The sequence below is a fragment of the Rhinichthys klamathensis genome, unplaced genomic scaffold (genome assembly GCF_029890125.1).
Source record: "Rhinichthys klamathensis goyatoka isolate OS25496 unplaced genomic scaffold, OSU_Roscu_1.1 h1tg000372l_1, whole genome shotgun sequence".
Lineage (NCBI taxonomy): Eukaryota > Metazoa > Chordata > Actinopteri > Cypriniformes > Leuciscidae > Rhinichthys > Rhinichthys klamathensis.
This window is the reverse complement of record NW_026606879.1, coordinates 1166028-1190276: the sequence shown is the minus strand read 5'-3', so window position 1 is coordinate 1190276 and position 24249 is coordinate 1166028. Positions and strand designations below refer to the sequence as shown.

General features: G+C 36.3%; 1 protein-coding gene across 4 annotated transcripts in view; it reads left to right on the top strand.

Annotated features, from left to right (window-relative positions):
* agap1 (ArfGAP with GTPase domain, ankyrin repeat and PH domain 1) overlaps positions 1 to 24249 on the top strand; it is a 201606-nt gene that overhangs the window by 96633 nt on the left and 80724 nt on the right. For 2 of the 4 annotated variants that reach the window (XM_056233559.1, XM_056233557.1), the window contains exons 2-7: positions 2387 to 2445; positions 3400 to 3487; positions 6762 to 6776; positions 10772 to 10857; positions 11785 to 11926; positions 13298 to 13432. In XM_056233559.1, the coding sequence (XP_056089534.1) occupies positions 2387 to 2445; positions 3400 to 3487; positions 6762 to 6776; positions 10772 to 10857; positions 11785 to 11926; positions 13298 to 13432 (525 nt within the window). The remainder of the gene's footprint in view (positions 1 to 2386; positions 2446 to 3399; positions 3488 to 6761; positions 6777 to 10771; positions 10858 to 11784; positions 11927 to 13297; positions 13433 to 24249) is intronic. The other 2 variants (XM_056233560.1, XM_056233558.1) reach the window with 1 other exon arrangement.

Below are 24249 nucleotides of genomic sequence, written 5' to 3'. Positions count from 1 at the left end.
ACATACAGTAGCCTGGAACTTTAACGTTTTTTTGTGCTCGAGGAACTTGTTTTGGTGTTGCACCCGCGTCTCGCAAATGAAACGGCATTCTAAAAATGCAGCGCTCAAGTTAAAAGTCAAACTTGCGTTTTATTACCTTGTTATTTCCCATTCCACTGCAAAATATGCATCCTTTATGAACAGCCGCTTAGCACTAGCGATGTGTTCTACGTTACGGTCCTTCATTGAACGCGTCACAGCACAGGACATCGGTTAATCGCCTCAGCAACTTCACGCGTATGAAGCGCCAAATCAGCCACTTCCTTAAACAGCGTATTCGATTCTGTATCGTCATTAGTGTTAACAGTTGTAAAGAGTACCAAATTGAACAAAACAATATAACTGCAAAATTTGAATTTATGAATACGGTATCCTCGGTATCGCAAAATCCATATCATGGCACAACATAATACCGGTATTCACGTTCATACCGGTATAGCGCCCACCCCTATATGGTGGACAGGTTTAGACAAATGATTTGTGAATATGCTAATTTCATTGAATACCTAAGTATTGCTATGGTGCAGCCACTACTAGCATTTGTGTGCTCTTTATTTATGCTAATTAATCACTTTGTTAGCATAGCAACATGCTAATTACACTGCAGTGGTTTTCTCAACTTGTTAACATCTAGAAATCTCACTTTTTTGGCTTCCCCATAATATATATATTTTTTCAAGGCTGTGGGAATCCTGGTTGTTTCGTTATTTTAGCTTATTCTAAAGCTTGTAAATAATTTACGTCATGTTGAGGCCCCTTTGGGGTTTTCTGAAGCCCTCTAGTGAACCCTGACCCTCTGGTTGATAACAATGTCTCTAGTCTAGTACAGTGGTTCCCAAATTGCGGTACATGAGGCGACAGAGGGGGTATGCGAACAACATTTTTTTTATATATTTTTTTTTATATACCCTCTACCCCACCTTAAAATAACAATAAAACCGAGCGTGTATTTCAAACAGTATAAAAACAGGAAAATGGTAGTGCCGTAAAAGGTCAAATACATGACATCCATTCAGAATCAGATTACCTCATCTTTTGCAGTCAAAACTGACTGCATCCACACAAGCAGCATGAATATGATAGATTGCGTGCAGAGTCTGCTGCCTTGGCAAATTGCGCTACATTACTGCCGTTCTCAATAACAATGTACATTTGTAAAAGTGGGGTTTTAGCACTTGCTAGCATGAAGAGCCAAATATAGACACAAACTGTGCATAAAGATTGATTTAAGAAACAGAAACACTCGGCGAGTCCTTGTTTTTAATGTTGATAATTATACTAGCAGTAATTTTTTTCACACGATTGCAAATGTGACATTGATTTATACAAGCATTCAACAAACAAAAATATATTAAGTGACCTACATTTGAAACACCATATTGTCAATATTGTTTGCAGCGAAATAATAGTTCCAATGAAAGCCACATCAGAACTGTTGTGAGTCTCCTCTCTAAACAACACAACAGTGGTTTTTCATTAGTAAATGAATCTGTGGCTTTGAACGAATCGGGAGAATCAATGATTCAATGAGCTTTTATAAACGTGCTTTAGAAAATAAAAACATTACTTGGGTGCTACTTTAGAGAAAGCAAAACTGGCCTAGCATTATTTATCTTTTTCTTTCGTAATAGAGCATGACCTGAATCTCTCCATACATAATTTTCACAACACTTCTGGGCCTGGTTTCACAGACAGGGCTTATATTAAGCTAGGATTAGGCATTAGTTTAATTAGGACATTTAAGTGGCTTTTATAAATGTGCTTTAGAAAAAAAAAAAAAAACACATTACTGTTGTGCATCTTAAGGCAAAACAATGGCACTGACATATTTTAAGATATGCCAGTGCAAGTATCTTTCAGTTAAAACAGCTCAAACATGTATTTTAGTCTAGGAATAGGCTTAAGCCTCGTCTGTGAAACTGGGGAAGCTGGATTTGCAGGCTTATCTGCTGGTCTCTTAGATGTCCTCTGAGCGTTTGAGCCCACTGTGCACCTGCAGCCACTATTGTTCTATTGTAATGTGAAACGTGTCGTGCAGCTGAGCGTGGGGGCCGTGAAGGCATCATGGGCTCTAATTAACACATTGGATATTCGCTCAGCTGAAAAAAAAAAGACCTAAAATAAACACAAACATGTTTTGTGCTGTATGAAGTTGACGAGTAGTATGTTAATTTTGGTTAAGTGTCAATGGAAAGGATTTTGTTCCACTTTGGTCTGTTTGACTGTGTGCTTTTCATCTGCTTTTTACATTGATCAGTGAGCCGCACACCTAGAACTGTTCTTTAAATAAGCTTGAACTGAAGTGCATGACCACATTTATGACGATCTCTCTCTTTTTCTGTTACAGATGCTTTTGTCAACAGTCAGGAATGGACGCTCAGTCGCGCAGTACCGGAGCTCAAAGTGGTGAGTCCAGTCACTGATGTTTAATGTTTGCCTTTAAAAAAATCAAATCATAATAGAAGCTTTTATTTGCATCATTTAATTGTTACATTTGTGTTGCATGCCCGTCACCTGAAAACGTCTTCGATCAGGTCGAATTGTAAACACTATTTTTACACTGTTTATTTGTTGGTTCACTAATAATAGACATATACATTCATTCCCTTCAGTGTCATTTCCTATACATCTCAAATTGTGTCTTGCTTGATAACATTCTGGAAAATTATGAGGGAGAAAATGACATTGTACCATGTCTTGCTGAGGCTAGTCCTATAATTATAATTTAATGAATCCAAAAGTTCAACAAACAATATTTTAATACATTTTGCATAATTAAAAAAAGTACAGCTTGTTTGGTTGGCTAACCATATTAAGTTACTTATTTACTTCAATTTTACTTTCTAACATAACATCTCATATTTCATCCTTGGAAAACAAGTACAATAACTTTAGGAAAAAAACATTATAAGGGTCAAAGTACTGCTTGATGTGGTGTTAATGACTCTACAATCATGAGACAGTCAAAACTTTTTGAAAAATGTAATTTTCTTTTTATATATATTTTTTATTTTTTACAGTTTCAGATTTCAAGGATAAAACAATACAATGTATAGAAGTTATTTGAAAAGAAGCAAAAATTTGTAACAAAGGCTTGATAGTTTTAATGTGGTCTTCATATAACAAAAAGGAGAAAAATAAAATCTGTTAGTTCTAATAAAATTCAAACCCCATTTTTTTATTTAGAAACATTTATATGCTCAACAACACTCAGCAAAGGTTATAAAACTATGTTAACTATGTTTAGTCCCAAAATAATCTGGAATCACCCCATGGAATTATGATTATTAGGATTATGATTATTAAGCCAAAATATCACATAGTAAGGGACCCCTAATAATACTGTTTGTTTGTGTGCAGGGCATTGTGGGTAACTTGGCCAGTGGGAAGTCTGCACTGGTTCACCGGTATCTGACGGGGACTTATGTGCAGGAAGAAAGCCCTGAAGGTAGGTAGCTTCAAATGGTGAAATACGGAGACCCTTTAAAAGCCTTTTTACTCTTAGATTTTAAAATGTATTCATCTTGTGCACAAGCGATATTATTAACACAGTTTATAGTACTCCCTTTGATGCTTTTGAAAGACTGTACTATGGCGTACGTGCAATTCTGTTTTTAAAGTTATGTGTAAATAGTTAATATTCCTCTGTTTTCAGTAGTACCGAGGCATAGGCTAGACACACTTCTTATTTCTACGTTCAGCTTTCTCCTTCTCTTATTCTCTCTCCCCGCACACCTGCTGTTAGTATGTTAGTACGGTACAGTTGTGCCGGTGGACTCTGCCATACTCCCAATGTATAATTGAGAACATTCAAGGCACGCCGCCAGACCACCCCAATATGCTCTCTTCCCCGAGCGAGGATCTACTTTCAAAAGCTCCCCGTGTCAATATTTCATGTCCTTTATGACCGTTATTATGTAGTCATGTTAAACTGGCCTTTCAAATGGCTGCCTCACAAAGCAGGGTTTGTAGGGCTTTTCTTTAAAGATCGAAATTTGTTTAAGCAGCATTTAGTACAATTGGGCTTAACTGCAGTAATCTGAACGCCTGAGGGTCTCGTAGAGAGCATGAGGTCACAGGAGAGGAAATTTGGTGGAGCGACGGACACTAATCATGTCTCGTCCTCTCCTTTGCACTTCATCGTATAAAACTCAAGCCACTGCATACCAGCGGTCAACCAGGAAATCACCCTGCAAGAAAAAACCCTCAGAAATGTCAATTGCCTGTTTGCTGCAGTGGATTATAGGACAGAGTGCCAAAAGAAACTTATCGCGACATCAGAGACCGTTGAAGTGTGTGCCTTGCTAAGCTTAAGCGACACGGTTGAATTTTTCACGTTTGAGGCCAGCACGTCCTCTTATGTTAGAAGTGCCGCTAAACTCGAATTTTTAGGTACGTTAGGTCGCATTTCCGCAACAGAAAACTGATTTGAATTTCCAAATTTAGATTCCAGTAAAACTACCATACCCCTAAAATGTTTTCCTACTCTTCTTTTTTTGAAGTTTCACTATTCTGGGTTTAAAAATAGTGTTTCCTAGCTTTGGTAGAGTAACCCCAACCTCAAAACCACTAAATAGAGCTGGAGCAGATTTTTTACAGAGCACTCTGCAAAGAAAGCAGGCGGCCGCATGGGTTTTGCTCTGTCCCTCCCTTCTATCACACATACTACATGAATAGAGACTTTCTCAGAACTCATTAAGAGATATTATCACAAGGCCAATTGTGTGACTGTGTGTGTATGTTTACTCAAGAAGGAAGAAAATCCCTACAGGCTTTGTGGTCTCGACACAGACCCAGCCTTTACCATTTCCAAACCCAGCACCCCTATATGGGTAAATAACTGAGTTTTTGCTTATGCCGCCACAATCATGTTTGATTTAGAAATGCAGCTCTGCTGGGATCAGCAGTTTGGTGCAATTGTGCAGACCAGTCCCTCTGGCATGGGAAAAAAACAACACTTATATCAATGTAAAATATCAAATTTAGACTTTAGATCTTTTCCAAATGGGGTTTTACCCTGCAAACCATTAAATCTAGATAAACTGGTTCACCATCCTGACCCATTTCTACTCTGCATGCTTTGTTATTTTTGTTAAATGGGTCAGTAGCAAATACAAATATTTAAAAAATCTAGCTTAAAACACATGTGCCAAGTTCTTAGAACCTTTTCAAGAAAGGTTTAAATTCATCTAACTAAAAATGCCATGTGGTGTAACCTTTAAGTAAAAAGTAATATTTTCCTCACACCTTGAATGTGTGTCAGTGTTTTTACAAATATCTTAAATGATTAATTCATAAATATCACGTTTTCACAAATGACAACTTTTTCTGTGGAGGCAGACCATGCGCCATTTTAAAACCTTGCGTTGTCATAAAAAGGTCTAATTATGTAATATTTTAGGAGACCTCCTGACCTTATCACACAGTCATAAAGGTCTATAGGCGTCCTCTCAATTATTTAATTTCCTGTTTTGTCTGTTTGTTTTTTCCCTGCATGCTTCTGCATGTTGGTTGCACCACATGACTTTGATTTGGCACACAAATGTTTTTTTTTTATGTAAATAATATTTTAACAACTGCTTCACTGCTTTTCTCTAAGAAATAATAATAAAAGATTTAGCCAAACTACTAATGATTTTATTCAAGAATTACACATTTTTTTCTTTATTATATCAGGACAGTTGTATCATCCTGAAACTTAGGTTTCACTACGTTCACTGTCAGTCCAATCCGATTTTTTGTACAAATCAGATTTAGCAAGTGTGAACGGACAAAATAACTGCTTTTCAAGCTACATTCATATGTGGGTTGAAATTCTATTCAAATCACATTTCTGGAAATCCGTTTCAGTCTGGCTGCTCTGATCGGATTTTGCGTGGATTATGTGACTGTCTCATGACACGTAAAACCTAAACGTCAGATGTTTTTATAGGAAACATGCTGACAGTCGGTGCAAAAATAAGGTTGCGTTGTTGCAAAGTGCCGGACGAGCAGAAAATGACAATATAACAGACATTTTTTGAAAACGATGGAGACGACAGCACGGAACAAAGCTGCTCACACCAGCCTCCTACGTTTCTTCCAGCGCAGCGGCTACACACTCATGTTGTAAATAAGACAACGTCTGTATTGCAAACCCCTCCATGTTGCGGTGGTTGTTGTTTTTGGCGTATACCTACCAAACGCAAAGTCATTACCATATAAATCAATGCAGATATTCCGGAAAGTGAAAGAGCGGCATGGGATACACACATCAGATCTGAACAGTTGCGATACACTGTGGACAGTCAATAATTTTAGACCAGATTCCAATCGGATACACAAATATGCGTACGAGTGAATTGCATTTGGAATGTAGTTTTGAATGATCTAATAGATTGTGAATTGCGTCATTGACCTCAATGCTCAGCTGGCATGCATTACATGAGCGTGTGCGATAGTATGTGCCCCTTTCAGCTGTATTGACCTGACTGTGTCCTCAGGACAGGCGTGTTTGATCTGTTCAGATACACACATACTCACAGAAGCCCCTTGACATTATAAGATTGTGATGAATGAATGAAAGTTATGCTTCTGTCTCTCTCTGTCTCTCTCTCTCTCTTTCATTCTCTCTTTGTCCTGCTGTGTTTAATTTCTTAACTGTGACTGTGCATGTTTAGCTTGGCTGCTTTTTGATTTGAGTTTTGTTTATTCTCTCTTTCCTTGGTCTCTTCTTTAACTAGCTGACGTGGACGCAGGTAACTATTTGCTCTCTTTTTCAACGTCTGATATGTTCTTCTTGGGAAGGGTCTTTTCTAGTGCAAGAGAGTTGAACAGGTGGACTCTCCCCTCTGTGGCTTGTATAACAGCACATTCTTGGTCTTGTTTCCATTTTAGATGCATTGTTTTGCTCACAAACAATCTGCATCATATTTAAAGTCTGGAAGTAGAGACGTATCTATTCCACACGGCCTCTCTTTACTCAGCACAAAGCTTTAAACGTATCAAGCCACAGAACAGGAGATTCCACTCCTCTCATGATGCCACTGTAGTTTTGCCATCTTCCATTTCATTCATTTCCTTAACGAACCACCAATGCCACCACTGCACTACGCGTTATGGGTCACTGTACATCAAGACTGGATGTCAAACTGTTGTTGCACTGTGCGTTCTATCAAAAACTGTTCTTTTCACACGAGTTTGTCGAGATGAGCTATCTCAGCGTGTTTTTACTCAACTGACATCAACTCCATGGAGAAAGAACCCAGAGTGTAATTAAGCGATGGGTGTGTATCTTTCACTCACTGTGCACTTCTCTCTCGCTCTATATTTTCAACAAATATATAAATAACTGGGTCCAGACTATATGCTGAGTGTTAGCTGTCCTGACGCTGGTCCTCTTCCTCTTCCTTTATAGCACAAACAGGCAAACGTGTCATTACGGAAAAGCTTGCCGTCTCCTCCAGCCGTACCGCCATACCCGAACAGACTAACCCAATCTTCTTTTTCAACCTGCCGACTTTTGTAAAGCGCATGAACTTTGGCTTTCATATTATTGCCCATGCTTGGTTCAGCAGAAAAGCAGAGTTTAAACACTTTATCCAGACAGAGAGAAGATGGAAACAAAGGCTATAACTGCATTTTGAATATCTTCCCTTTAGTGTAATAACTGTTATCTGTTTTAGAGATAATGATTATTTGCTGCTGTGTCTTGATTACTGATATGCAGAACTGATATTTAATAATAATTTTAATTAACATCAGGGTTTTTTTTTTTGGTACAATCATGGGTTTTCAAACTTTTTTTCCCCAACTATGATCTCATTACCAAGACCCCCTACTAAAAAAACACTCTTTTATACTGTGTGTGGTAAAATAGTGTGATAGTATTAAGACAAGATTTTTTCAAAATAAAAATAATTTGCATCGATACATTTGAAGCCAAAATAAATGATTATCTAGAAAATGTGGTTAGTACATTATATACACATTTTTAAAATAATTATTAAAATGTTTTTGTATAGTACTTTTCAAAATATTGTGATTTATTTATGTAAATATGTCAATATTTAGACACTTTCTTTTCTTCTGAAATGTTCCCCTAGTAGCCCATTGTGACCCCCACCCTGTGAATAATCCTTAGCTTAGAACAGGGTTTCTCAGGGTTTTTTGAGTGGAGTTAAAAGGAGGCATGATTAAAAAATTGAGAACCACTGGCTAGGAACAATACAAATATACCATTTATACCAAATGGCTATCTAAAATGAAATCACAAATTTATTGACAATTTGACATGATTACTGCTTTTAAATGAGTTATTTTACTTGAGAACACCACTGTTCCCTGTTAGACCTGATAAAAAAAAAAAAAAAAAGTAAAATAGTATAAATATTTAAAATATTGGGTAAACCAGTTATTGGTCCATCTCAAATCTCTCTGTGTATGATTGATCGTCTTTGCTGGTTATCATGGTGATGCATAGTTGGAGGTCAGAGGTGAAGGGTGAAAGTTTAATAGAGAATAGTCGAGTGGCCATATCTCCAGATGACCATGGAATGTCCAGGATATGAAGTGAGAGTGAGGCTCTCTCAGGCCTTCGGTACACAAGCCGATTAGCCATGTAGAGCTGCGATAAGGTTAAGACGACCCTCTAACATCTCCAGGAATCCCCTCTGATCCTCTTATGTTTCAGCAAACCAACCAACAGTCACCCGAGAAGTCTCTGTCACACTCTGTCCTCTGATCTCTGACCGCCGTCTCTCACTTCAGATGGGACATTTTGACTTTTAACATTCTCTATCGTCAGACTGGATGTTTGAAAACAAATTGTTTTAGCTGACACCTAATTACTCCATGGGTTCAAATACTTTTTTTTGGGCTGAACCCTGTGGGCAGAAAACTTCAGCTATGCATTTCAGGCACAAGGGTGTTTGTACAGGCTGCATATTATATTGTGAGAAAAACTCATGTTAATAAGGTTTCTTTTGACCAGTGGTTCTCAACTTTTTTTTTTTTTTTAATTGGCCACCACAATTGTCCATTGTCCAAGACAATATTCAAAGGCTCCTCATTCAAGATACAGTGTGATATTTTCCTCTGGTATATTCTGCTGAAATGACCACAAAGCTGCTTTTTCAAACTTTTTGTTTTATTAACTTAACAGAAACTGGGATTTTCAAAATATTATATTAATGAACCACATTTAAAAGTAAAAAAAGTACACATTTTCTTATGAGGGGAAAATTACCCACAACTACAGTTGTTGGGTGGAAAATACTAGTGATAAAAAGAAATTAGTTAATTCAATTTTAAACAACTTTATATACTAACTTGTGAATAATAGTTCCTGAACAGGTCTGTTAATGATTCTTTTATATATTGTTAAGGAAATATTTGGTAATAAAAAGCAATTTCGTTTCTAAATTGAGATGATTACTCTAAACAATTTTGACGGAAGGTGTTTTTACACTAACTTTTAAGTCTCTTTAGAGGTGGCATAAATGCAATCCAGTAATGGGCTTTAACTATATAATATCTGTATTAAACAAACAAAAAATGTGGTAACATATTCCATTTATTTTTATAAAATACTACTGTAAAAATTCATAAATGTGTGTCTACGTATTGGGCGTTTCTCAATATGAGTTCTCGTACGTCATCATCGACCATCAATGTACACATCCAGTACTCAAGAACGCAAGTACAGAGAAGGCAGGGAAGTAACCAGATGTGTTCTTGACCTGAGAGAATCAAACCGCTTCTTGTTCTCACTCGAGATTCCCACTGAAAAATTGCAAACGCGTGACAGCTTGTGAAAGTAAACGCATGTCTTTTTGATTGGCATAATTTCAATAAAGTTCTAAATACCCAGAGAAAGTCTTCAGTACTTATCAATTGGCATGTTTACAAGAATCTTAAGGTTAATAAAGCGTAACCATTATATATACAGTACAAACTCATTTACACATACTCATGTAAAAGTAATAATTAAATATTTGAATAGGTAATGACCTCTGTGATGTTCTGTTTAATTTATTGTGCATTGGATGGTGCTGTCCCACTGCCTATTACGTCCTGAACGGTCGGTTCACAGCACATCTCAATCCTCACAAAGATGCATTCTGTGTCCTCGTGTCCTCCAGAGTTCGTTCTTTCAAGGTAGCCTGGCAAGACCGGTCTCCACAAGAGCGCAAGTCTGTTCTTTGCATTCTTAGAATTGAGAAACAGCCACTGTCATATGAACAACCAGTCAGTAAGTACACTATGAGCATGAGCACATTTTACGAGCGTGAAGCACAACACGACACAGTATGTTCTATGCTGTGTGATTTCGATTCACTAAATTGACCCAGCTTGTTCATGAAGAATCAGCTCTTTGGGAATAAAAAATAAAAAAGAGAGATTCTGTACTATGAATATAAAAAATTTAATCATATACAGGAATACCAAAACTTGAAATCCTTTGCAGTTTTCACAGGAAGAATAGAATTATAATGAAGAGAAGTTGCAAAAAAAGCAGTGTAGCGCATGATTTATTTAATAAATTATTCCAGTACTCGCTTTTTGAATATTAACTCTGATTTGTAGATCAAATTATTTACCCAATAAAGTAATTCGAAAATAACCAGATGATACACACACCCTTCTCCGTTTCCATGTCAATCAACAGTCCACCAATCATCTCATTTTAGAAGTAGTAAATGTATTCGCAGCATCAGGCTCTTTAAATTGATTGGCTGCTTCTGTTGGACAGGAGGGCGTTTTAAAAAGGAGATCGTGGTGGATGGGCAAAGTTACCTCCTTCTAATCCGGGATGAAGGGGGACCTCCGGAGGCTCAGGTAGGAAGTACAGCGGATGTTCTGATTCATAATGTTGTGCCTGGACTGTGGATGGCGTACTGTAGCTAAAGCAATAGATTAGTTTTGTTTTACAGAGCCGCTTGAGTGGAAACCATGATGTAAAAGAGTTTACATGAGGTTGATCACGTTTATTTAGACCAACTGATTTTCTGTTAGTCATAAAATGCAAACAGGAAGTCACTTGGCTGCTTTCTCATGGTCTGTGAAATATGAATTTCATGGTGCGTCTCAATCCACTTCCTAGTTCAGTAAGTGCACTGTAGACTTTTAACCATATTATAAATCCTGTGAGCATTGGTTGCTCCATGGATTCATTACCCGAAATGTTAAGTCTCACAAAAAGTATGAAGACAACTTGACAAAGCCTTATTTTTCTGTCCTTAAAAGATAAGATGATATTTTTCATCTTAAAAAAAATTTAATAAAAAATCTGCAAAATAAATAAAACTACATGAATTATTTTAATATTTTTAGTGTTCATGTTAATTTTAGTTTAAATTGTTTATTTCGTAATGCGCTTTTCAGTTTCCTGTTAATAATTGTAATGCTTCAACTTATTTAAGTTTACTGCTAAGGCAACATTTAAAATATTCGTTTTTTCATCTAGTATTTTTATTTGGCATAATGGCAATGTTGTTGATAATTGATAAATACCCCCTGTAATTTAATGTACGTTGTTTTAATCATTTCGTAGGTAATATAGTCATCTTGTGTCCCAATGTGTAGTGGTTCAAAGCCCTTGCTAGTACAAAAGTTCACATTCACAATAATCACATCGCAGGGAATGAGACGCAGCCTACGATTCTATGATGAAATATGAGTGCAGCCTATTTTTAACTGTTACTTGAAGAATATTTCTCTCTCACTTTCTAAATTGTTACCACTCTCTCAATCATTCTCTCTCAGTTTGCATTGTGGGTGGATGCGGTGATATTTGTGTTCAGTCTGGAAGATGAGATCAGCTTTCAGACGGTCTACCACTACTATAGTCGCATGGCCAACTGCCGCAACACAGCAGAGGTGCCCCTGGTGCTTGTGGGAACTCAGGGTAAGTGCAGGCACACTAGAAGAGAAAGAATTTATCATTTTATATTATTTATTGTTCAAAAGTTAAGGTTGTGTTTTTTTTGGGGGAAAGTCACTCATGCTCACCAAGACAAGCATGTATTTGATCAAAAATACAGCAAAAACAGTAATATTGTGAAATATTATTACTAGTGCTGTCAAACGATTAAAATATTTAATCGCGATTAATCGCATAAATGTCATAGTTAACTCGCGATTAATCGCAATTAATCGCACATTTTTATCTATTCTAAATGTCTATTATATCTATTCTTGATTTCTTTTTGTCCCATTCTTTTTTCTCATTTTAATGCTCTTATCAACATGGAAAAGTGGATCGGCTTGCTTTGTGCAAATGTTTTTTATTGAAAACAACATGGACAATACTGTGTTCAATTTCACACTAACATTTTCACTTGGAGCAAATAATCTCTCACACACTGTCCATCAATAAAAGGGTGAAAGAAATACTGACAGGTCCTGATATTGACGAGGGAGCAGAGAATTCGCATCAGCTGTGTGTGTGTGTGTGTGTGTGCTTGGCCATCATCAAGTGGTGTTTCAGACTGGACGTGCTGCGATGATGATAGCTCAGTTCACAACGACAAAACACACAGATCACTTTGGTCTCGTCAATGGAACCATTTGGCAACTTTTTTAAAAGTAAACTTTCCATTCAGAATCTTATTGGCATCCATTTCGGCGTCTCGCGCTCGTCATCCACTCAAAACTTAACGTTAACCTACTATTTGGCCAGCTCGCAAGCCCAAACAAGTGTGTGCGGCGTGCCTGTTGTTTTGTTTCTGGTCTAGCTAGATTCGCTTGCGCTTTGGTCTACAAAGCAACAAAGCATCCCGCGCATGCCGCATCCTGTTGCAAAAGCATGTGAAAAAAAACTAAAGTTTGCTAAGCCAAAAAGACCGTTAATCGCGCGATAAAAAAATTAACGCCGTTAAAATGGGTTTGGTATTTTTCTGGGTTATAAACAACATTTATTAAAATAGAAATATTTTGTAATATTATAAATGTTTTACTACAACTTTTGATCAATTGCTGGATGAAAATATTAATATCCTGATTTTTTTTTAAAGTCTTACTTACCCCAAACTTTTAAACACAAAAATATATATTTAAAATATTAAGTAATGACAAAAATGATGCCCTATACACTACTTGTGTTTTCAGTATATGAACACTAGGGGGTGCCACACTATAATCAATGGAAGATTATTCACAATATGTATATGTATGCATTTGAAGCCTCTCACATTTGATGAAAGGATTTTCTTAAACATGAATTATTTTCACCAGTGTTAGTTTAAAAACATTTTTGTCTCATCCCATCTATTCACAGATGCAATCAGTGCAGCTAACCCTCGTGTCATCGACGACACACGCGCTCGCAAACTGTCCAACGACCTGAAGAGGTGCACGTATTACGAGACCTGTGCTACCTACGGCCTCAATGTGGAGCGCGTCTTCCAGGATGGTGAGTCTCTTCATACTGTCTTAAATAGGTTAACATGTGAGCTTTAGGTGTCTAAAGGGTTTGAATTTACTGGCAAAGTTGTCAAATAAATGTTTAAACACCTAAACAAACACAAGGTCATCAATGGTGGTTTAGTTCAGTGTTCAAAAGTGTCAATTGTACGCCACCTCTGTTAGATCAGATTGTTTGCAGCACCAGTTGTAACAGTGCATGCTTGGATAACCGTTACTTTCACATGATGTAGGTTACAGCATAAGGCAATGGAGGCAGAAAGTGCAAGGTGACTTTGCTGTTGAATAGCTGGCTCAATCTGGCTTAATCGGCTCTTAATTACAAGCTAAATGGCCCATCTCGTCTTGGGTGGCTCTGTGTGGTATAGAGATAGCTGTGGTGTTCTGTGTGCTGACGTTTGCTCGGGCACTTTGAGAAAAGCATGATTTAAGTGCTTCATTAAACGTTTTGGAAGTTGTTTTGTTTATTTGCTCACTAAACTGTTGAGATCAGTGAGAACAAAATATTCTAGGACAGATAAAGCGAGGATGAAGTTGTGAGATCTGTGCTCCACTAGGGGGCGCAAGACGTTAAGAAATGAGGCTCATTTCAGAAGAGTTTTTTGGATGTGCTTATGGGTTTTCCTTGTTGGAAAATTTGAATTTTGTTTATAATCTGTTTTGACAGACTTAATGTTCTATTTATGCTTCATATATTATCATACTGGGAATTTTAACAAGACATTTATATTTATGCTCCTGGCAATGGCTGTGTTACAAAAATAGCTTTCAAGGTTTTTTGAGTGCATATTATGTAAACTAATTGTACCATAAAGTTATAATGCAAAATATAAAGTTGAAAAAGGAAACCTGTGTTTAAAACAAGAAATTCCCAAGTAATTAATTCCAATTTGAAGTACCATCACTACAGCCAGCAAAGTATTACTTTTGTATCAACTTCACCACATTAAAAAGTACATATGGTTTATAAGTTTGGGGTCAGGTGTTTGAAAGAAACTCTTTTATTCAGCAAGGAGACATTAAAGAGACAGTAAAATACTTTGACATTGTTACTGTTTCAAATAAATGCAGGTTTTTTAAAAAAAAACTTTCTATTCATGTCATGTGACACTGAAGACTGGAGTAATGATGCTGAAAATTCAGTTTTGCCCTCACTTGAATAAATTATATTTTAAAATAAATTGAAATAGAAAACAGTCATTTTAATTTGTAATAATATTTCACAGGATTACTGATTTTCCTGTATTTTCCTTTAAAGCATGAAAAAATCTTACCACCCCCAATTTTTTTTCTTAAACCAGCACATCCCTAATAACAGGTGAAGTAAATATTATTTTTTAATATATATTAGGAATTAATAGAATATTTTTAAAGTCACATGAATGAAGTAATTCTTTTTATCTCGATTTGAGATCACAAAATACAGTGACTGGCTGCTGGAGCCACGGTGCAGAACATGTAAAAAGACTTTGACGAACTACTACACATGGTAGAAGTAAATACAAACATTTAAGGGTGTGTTCACACTTGTAGTTTGGTTCTTTTGGTCTGGACCAAAAAAAGAAAATAATATTTAGTTCTCGTTCGCTTAGCATTCACACTGTCATTTTTTTAACACCGAACCTAAGGATACAAAACAACAACAAAAAACTGCTTATATGATGTATGTGTACAATGCTGTGTGCTGGGCTTATATGCTCATGTATGTGCATACTGAATCAGATGATGGTATTTTACCAGCTGAGAACTTGTGAAGAGCTTATTAAATGTGTAAAGGAGTCAAAACAGCGCCAGGAATTTCTCCAATGTGCAGCAAGGAGACGCGGTTCCGACACCTGTACTGACCTGTAATGGGCAACTTGGCTCCTAAGACGAGAAAAAAAACAAGTATGCTTGAGCATTTTTGCATCTTGTGACATCACATCCTCTATTTGGTTCATTTAGATGTCTTTGTTCTGTGTTGCGTTCATATTTCGCACCAGATTTCATTTGGAAGCTGACCGAAACCCACCTTTTCAGGGATCTTGGTCCACTTGTTTGGTGCGCACCAGGGTTCAGATGGCAGCGTTCGCACTTATTTAAATGAACCACACTAACAGAGCAATCGCACCAGAGTCCGTTTTAATTGAACCAAACCTGGCAAGTGTGAACACACCCTAAATGTACATACATTTATGAACACTTCAGTGTGAGTGTTAATCCTCAGTAGTGAACCTTTAAGGTATTTCTTAAGTTGTTAAGAATGTAAATGGTTCTTCTGTCCTCACCGAGGAACAAGAAAGAAGACATTTTTGGACCTGGTGAAGTGAACCCATCATGTAGAGAGCTGGGAGAGCTAGATGACGGGTTGGGGATGGTGGAGGGGGCTATTAGAAACAAACAATGCTTACAAAGTTGATCTTGCCAGCTACAAGCATCCATTGTATAATAGACCTGAGGAAACATGAGAGATTATTGAGAGAAGAATAAAGAAATGGAAATCCAATAAAACCATTCATTCAAAACGACACTATGTCTAACCTTTCCCTGAAGTCGCTCTTCCATATTGATATACAGTGAATGTTTGTCGTTGTGATGTTTGTGTTTTTCTATGTAACTCTGTTGTGTTTGTATGCATGTCTGTGTTGTTTGCATGCGGCTTTGTCGGTTTTGTGTATTTGCCCATGCAGATGTGTGTGTGGCTGGGCGGCAGATGCACGCAGCTCTTCAAGGCTGAACCGTTCAGTGCTCCGTCCAGGAGGGAGATTTACACTCTAAACGCTCAGCTATTATCTTCTTAATTATTACACTGTTGGCTGCAGCCAAGACTGCTGTAATTGAACTGTGTGTGTGTAAAAAGAGTGGCTGCATGTCTGTATGATGGCCAAGCTCATCAGCAGCACTAAATGAGAGCAAGAAAAGGCTAAATTCCTGATCATTACTGACGCTGTCTCTTCGCATCTCTCATTTCATTATCCTCAATTAATCATGCATTCTAATTATCCACTGTAGTGGAATTTATTGATGAGTACCAAAATGATTATTTTAATGTTTTGTGTTGCATTGATAGCATAACAACTACCCAGAGGTGTGTGTGTGTGTGTGTGTGTCCCACTCATGCCATTTTGTTTGCCTGATTTTTTTTTGTTGGCCTATTTTTGTCATTACTACTCATGTGACAATAATTAAAGAGTTTGAATCATTGGCTCACTGCATATTTACTGTATGATTCTGTGAGGGAACTGGACAATAGCTGTTGATATTTAAGATCATTTCAAATTATAAACAGTATGGATGGGAACTTGAGTCTGTTTGACTCCATAATCATATCACACTGGAACAATGTATATTTGTGTGTGTGTCACTCAAGTATTTAATGAGAGAAAGAAAAGTATCCTATCTGGCTTTGTTAAAATACAATTTAATATAATGTATTGTAATATAATATTGGTTAATATAATATAACATAATTTAACAACATATCTGTTTTATCAAAAAGTGTGCCTATTCTTCTTCTTTCTTCTTATCATCATCATATAAAATGGAAATAAAAGTAAAATGTGTTTTTTTTTTCAGATTTTTTTTTTGTTACTTACTTTTTTAATGTGAAATGAATATTGTGATACACTATCGTACCAGGTACATTTTTCTTGAAGCAGTTCTGCTTTGTTAGTTTTCTCGATTGATTTGAGAGATTCAGCGGAGTATTAATGTAAGTGCAGTTTATCAGGAAATTTTTTTTTTTTTTTTAATAAAGCAGCATCATGCCCATTGATTTGCACCGCAGTTTGATCACCTTGGGTTACTTTCTGTCACAATCAATTATTACTCACTCGAAATTCATAATTCCTAATGGGACAAAAGTCTATATATACAAGTTTGCTCATGTTTAAGAACAGGGCTCCTCATGGCCTTTTGCCTCTAATAAATGATAATTGTCTTTGGTTGAGCATGCAGTAATATAATGACCTGAATTGCCATAAATCAAATAATGCAGGCGAGCGAGTTGCATTGTTTTCCATAGAGATGCCAACACGCAAATAACAAGAACATTAACCATTAAAAATAATTGGTGCACTAGTTATCTGCATTAGATTTATGTAACAAAGTGTTTACGAGATGGCCAGTGGAGAAATGAAGTGAGGCAATTTATTCAGTCAGGGTCAGCTGAGGGTTTAGATCACGTTTTTTTTTTTTTTTTGTGCTTTCCTATATGCGCACACGGTTCTAAGCGCGCATCTGGACGTGGGTGCGTGTGTATTTCTACGCCTACAGAGTGTGTGTATGTGTTTGTCTGTGGTACTTGGGTAGAGGAGAGGGGTCCTGACAGTTCCCCAGCCTGCGTCCATCAGCGTGCTAATTTAATTATCCTAATTACCCCCCTCCCCATGCTTCCCCTCGCGCGCGCTGGCTTGTCACATTGTCAGGGTGAGGATGTAGAGCTTTGTTAGCGTACGCTAACAGCTAACGAGGTCTGCTGTGCACTTCCTCTCTCTTTTTCATTCTCACTATTTATATCTTCATCTCTTTCGTAGGCCCCTGTGGTTTATATTGTCATATATTTTGTATTGGAGTTATTAGTTAAATTGTTGTTGCTGTTTTATAATTGTCACCAAAAGTGGTGAGGACCATTGTGGCACATGTGGGTTATTTGTAGAATCTTTGCTGATTCTATATCAGTGGTTTATTTTTATTTGATTAGTGTATTAAAACTGAAATGTGCAATAACAAACGGACAAATAATAACATTATGATTGTCCAAAATATCATTAGTTTCAACTGTACATTGAGTGCTTTTTTATATTTTATTTTTTTTATATACATGCAAGCTCTCTTACACATTGGTTTGAGGCTGCAATCATTTTTGCTGACTTATTTAACTTGGTTAGTTTATTTTGATAACTTCATCCATAGAGTTCACAACGAGTGACCTAGTGGTTTTGAGAACCAGGGGTTCTGGCTCTTAGTCTGCCGTTACTTTACAATAACGTTCATTTCATTAACATTAGTTAGGGAACACAAACTAGCTTGTATCAATCTTGATTGATGTTAATTTCTTCATATACTAATATATTTTTTACTTTGAATGGAAATGTATAAATTAACATTAGTTAATATATTATGAATGAATGAACTATAATGTATTTATTAACTTACAATACAGTTCAAAATCTTGGGGTCAGAAAGGTTTTTTTTTTATGTTCTTCTAAGTAGTATCTTATGCTCACCAAACGTAATATGCTGATTTGCTGCTCAAGAAACATATCTTATCAATGTTGAAAACAGTTGTGCTGCTTAATATATTTGTGGAAACCGTGATACTTATTTTTCTCTTTGATGAAAAGAAAGTTCAAAGGAACATTATTTATTCCAAATAGAATATTTATGTTACTTTTGATCAATTTAATGTGTCCTTGTTAAATAAAAGTATATCCCAAACTTTTGAACACAAGTGTAGAATAATAAATGCGACAAAAGATGTTGTTCATTGTTAGTTCATGACACTTTAGCTAATGTAAATGAATTTTATATATATGTAAATCTATCTCGTTTTGTCTGGGATATTGCACTGGGATGGTCAATTATTTAGTCATATTTAGTGTATTTTATCACAGTCTTCACTACGGTTCTCTCGCATCTACACGAGGACCCATTCAGGACTCGCAGCTGTTCAATCAGATCAGGTTTGCTGTGTACATTTGTGATGGATACAGAGTGAAAAAAGCTGTCAGCGTGTCATAACTATCACCGTTACACCTGTGGCTTAATTCCCTTCGTGCGGCATGTAAACGGTTGGGCTTTGTGCGGATGCGAGTCTGTGTTTACTCGAGTGTGTATTTTGTCTTGTATAGCAGGTCTAATTACTGAACAGTAAGTGCAGGAGCTCTTCGACCTTTATACAAGATTCCTGGCGGGTGGTTCATCTGCCCCGCTCTCCTCCAACTCATTAGCTAATATTTATAGCACACTGCTACTAACCGCTCTGACAGCAGCCTGATAAACATACCTGTGTCTTTATTTAGTCTGACTTACCTGTTCAGTCCATTCTCCCTTTGCACGTTGTGGTCTCATTTTCTCTTTGCTCATTTCTCTCTGGGGGTCGAGGATGAAGGTCAGTCTGTTGTATCAGCTCAGCGTTTAGAAGAGAGGTCACAACCTGCGTTGCGGAGTCGGGGGTCCGGGTCTTTGTTCAGCAGGGTTCTCTGATCTGATGACCTCAAGGTAGTGTAATTGAGTGAATAAATAAACACAGCAACATGGCCAATAAATTAGAGCAAGTTAATGGTTGTGGATTAATAGCACGATTCTGAATAATGAGAAATAATCATGATTTCTTCGTTTAAAATAGAGATCACGATTCTCTACCGATTCTGAAAAGGCAACTAAACAGAAGCCTATTCAAAAATATTTATTTAATTTGAATTAATAATAAAATAAAAAGTTTGAATGAATAATTCAATGACTCACTCATAAAGACTTTACTTGTTTCATTACTGCATGAGTCAGCGCTTGAATGAATGATTCATTGACAAATACATTTAAGTCACAGATAAAGCGTTATTGAAAATCCGGTTCGCGTACCCCGAAGTGATAAAATAAAACAAAATTCTTTATCAAATGTATAGGCAAGACAAGTAGTTTGTTTAGGCATGGTTTGTAGGGAAATTACAAACCTGCGCACACATATATTCAAACGAATATAACTAGAATCAATTCTTAATGCGCATGTGAACGCCATCCGGTCACAGGTTCGCGTTTAAAGTCTGTTTAGAGAGAAGGCCGTCGTCTTAGTGGCCCCTAATGTAATAACAAATGATCATTTTGCTGGAAGTGAATCAATCAAAACCAACTTTAGCTGGAAATAACATTGTTCAAAAATCGCTATAAAGCCAAAACGATCTCTGTTACCGTAAATTGTATGTTTATCTCTGTAAAGCTGCTTTGAAACAATCTACATTGTTAAAAGCGCTATATAAATGAAGATGACTTGACTTGACTTGTCGCCACCTACTGGTGTAACAGTGTAATTGATACAATCTTGATTTGAAACTTCAAGTGCGAAAGTGCTGCGATTTGCACCTTTGCATTTAGAGATCGACCGACAATCAGTTTTACCAATATCTTTCATGATATTTAAGCATTTTTCCATAATCTGGTATCGTTTTTTAAAATATCGGATTCACTGATAACTTGGCGCTAAAAAATAGAGACAAAGTCATGTTCAGTCACGTAAACCACCAAGTCATGTTCAAATAAAGACGTACATGAATTAGATAAAACATCCATGAATGAGTGCATTTTGGAAATAAAACCGCTCAATTTAATTCACTCTCTGTTGTCTTTGCTCATCATTCGTCTTATAAAGTCGCGTTCATAGTGCCGTTCACTCACCGGATTGATGGAAATGCTCCATGGCCACCGTATGCAGCTTTTAACAAGATACACTCATCTTAAACTCCCTAAATAATATTAACATTTACTATATAACCTTTATTTTGCTTATAAACATCTAAATAATTACAGCTGTTTGGAAATCAGTGATCTCCGCGAAAGAAGTTCTGTGTTAAATGCATAAGAACAGCACTCTGTCAAAGTATTTCATAATCTAGACTGACAAAAACATTATCAATAATTCTGATTAATTGTGATGAGTTCGTTAATTTGTTTATTTTTCTGTCAATTTGTGTATTTCAGCGAATTGTTCAGCGTATTCCGTTCTCTTAAAGTTTTTTGCCTATTAAACAACACATTACTGATATTAGTCTGACAATATCTGAAATTAAATTAATTCATCAGTTAAATTTGCATCTAGGACTTTATTTGGTAAAGTGTTTTCTTAATAGTTTATGCTCATGTCTGCTTACTGAATAAACATTAGTTTTTATGAACATTGTGGAAATGATATTGGTAACACTTTACAATAAGGTTCATTAGTTATCATTAGTTATTGTATTAAGTAACATTAACTAACAATGATCAATAAATTTGATACAGTATTTATTAATCTTTGTTAACGTTAGTTAAAAAAAAACAGCTGTTCATTGTTTGTTCATGTTAGTTCAGTGTGCATTAACTTATGTTAACAAATACAACCTTTGATTTTAATAATGTATTAGTAAATGTTGAAATGAACATTAACTAAGATTAATAAATGCTGTAGAAGTATTGTTCATTCTTAGTTCATGTTAACTAAGGTAGTTAGCAATGAACCTTATTGTAAAGTGTTACCATGATATTCATTTCACATAGTTTACATTCAGCATTTTATCATTTTTTTGTATAAGTATACTTATGTGGAAAGTAACCTGACTATTGATGTGCACTTTGTCCCAATTGCAGCAGAACAGGATTTGCAAAAGCAATAGGAGTGTTTTATAAGTGTGCAAATGTAAAAATAACTACTGACTGACAAATGTCATCAATGTAATGTGGCTTTAATAGAAGGCACGATCCTCTAAAGCCTGAAGAGAAGAGAAGCTCCAGTGGAGTGAATGGTCCTGCTCTATGATGGCTATGCTTCTGCTTCTCAGACCTCCTGCCATAAATCTGATCAAACGGGAAATGTTTCCGGCAGGATAAATGGCTGCCTCTCACAGGGGAGCCAAGATTGATAGTCAAAGTTAAATTGTATTAGCTGTGCAGTTTAAATATTTAACCCAGTCTTATCATAACTGCTCTTAACACTTAAAGTAAAATACAGCAGGGGTGTCTGGAGAGGGATCTGCGGACATATATCTCTCACCACCTCCATGCTCCTGCAGTGCTATTGTCCAATAATACTTAAATGGCTTGACTTATTATGAATGGTCATTATAAAGCTCTCTAGAAGATTCGGGGTGATAACAGAGTTAAGTGTTTTCATGGAGGCCACTGCGGGTTTGTGAGCTGCATTGCTGTTAACATAAGGGTCAATGAACAATTCTCTCTTTTTTTTTTGTACAAATCCATTCATTTAAATGTCACTTTTGCACACAATGACTTGAATACACTGTTTCTAAAATGAGCATGTTTTTAATGTCTGAATTAAAGTTTTTATATTTTTTGAGGGGCATTAAGTAAAAAAAAAAAGTCAGTGTCATCAAAATGAAAAAGCCTCATTAAAATAATAAAAGTAAAAAAAAATAGTTTGACATTGAATTTTGTGTGTGTATATATATATATATATATATATATATATATATATATATATATATATATATATATATATATATATATATAAAATATATATATATATATTCAAAATGAAACAAAAAAACATAACACAAGTGAACACAAAAAACATAACCCCTGCAGACCCTCATGAAAGTGTCAGTCAATTAGCCTCCTAAAATATTAATAAATTTACCTTTTTTCTTTTTCTTTGGTTGGTTCAAGGTGTAACTTCATGTGGTATGACCACCCAAAATGTTATATTTATTTATTCATAATTCTACTAACTCTACTAATTCTACATAAACTAACCCCATCATCAAACATTAAACGGCATATAAATCAAAACTGCCAAACATTACCGAATGAAATGTCGAACCCATGAAGAGGTATAGGACTGTGCAAGCTTTGGGTGTGTTGATGGACGTGATGTTTTGATCATCGTTCTGAATCCCATCTGGACGTAGTCTTTGACAAAAACGTGATTTTCTCAGCTTTTGGTTCAACGTTGCTTTTAATGAAACTTACCCACATTTAAGTTACGCTAGAATAACATTATTTAATTTTTTAAAGCAGAGGCTCTGTAATTTCTTTTGGTATATTGTATGTTCAGATATTATATAACAAAATATCCTTTGGGCCATGAAAGTTTTGTGAAAATGATCAAAAATGCTGGTGCTGGTTGGCAACTTTTAAAAAAAAACTGCTGGCGGGAAAAGAGTTAAGATGCGTACACACATACAAGGTGAAAGTAACTGACTACTTTCATTCAATTTAAACTTTCTTGAAAATTCTCTAGTAAAAAAATCTATACTTTCCTTGACAAATTCTAGGTTTTTCCAAACCATATAAAATCAACATGAACACAGAGTGCATTTCTAAGAACTCGTTTTAACCTACATTTTTAAAAGATTTTTCCTTTGCTTTATTGTGGATGTTTGTAACCGTTTGTCACAATAGTGCCGTTGCGGCTTCTCTTTCCTCTCATTTGTTGAAATGAGAGGAGCTGCTCGTTTATGATTCTAATTAGCCGATTAGCGTGGTAGCGTGTCACGACGAGTCTAAATAAACACAGCTGCACAGCTTTTCTCATGGAGCGGCAGATGGGACAGGGAGAGCATGAGACTATTGCGTTGAGAGAATTTTTTTGCAGAGTAGCATGCCGTTTGCCCTTGGACAGTGATCTGATCTCTCACCTGAAGGTAAATGTTTATGACGGAATCATAATTAAAACTCAGACGTTTAATAGGTCCAATTAAAACAATGACTTCATTTACAGCTGAATGAGAGCCGGCCCTATTTATTGGGAAGTGGAGTAATTGAGTTCTGGGCACTTGGACCGTTAACTCCCTCCTGCCTCCTGAGAGCCACTTCAGGTTCAGGGATTGAGGAAGTTTTTGAACACTAGAGGGCGAATGTTTCGAGCTCAAGGGAAAATGAATCTAATCACTATTATGTTTGGAGGAGTGTTTAATCAGAGAATTTCATTTTTGCATTGACAGTTCACAACTTAAGAGTTACTGTTAAGTTCTGAGGGAATAAAAAGCCTCTCTCTACACTTCTTTCCTCAGCGCGTGTCTGTTTTACGGGATTAATGGGTTAAAGAATGAGCGGTTCTCCGTAAGCTTCTCTCCACATGATGGGATCAATGTCGTTAGCCGTGAGATGACGAAGCGG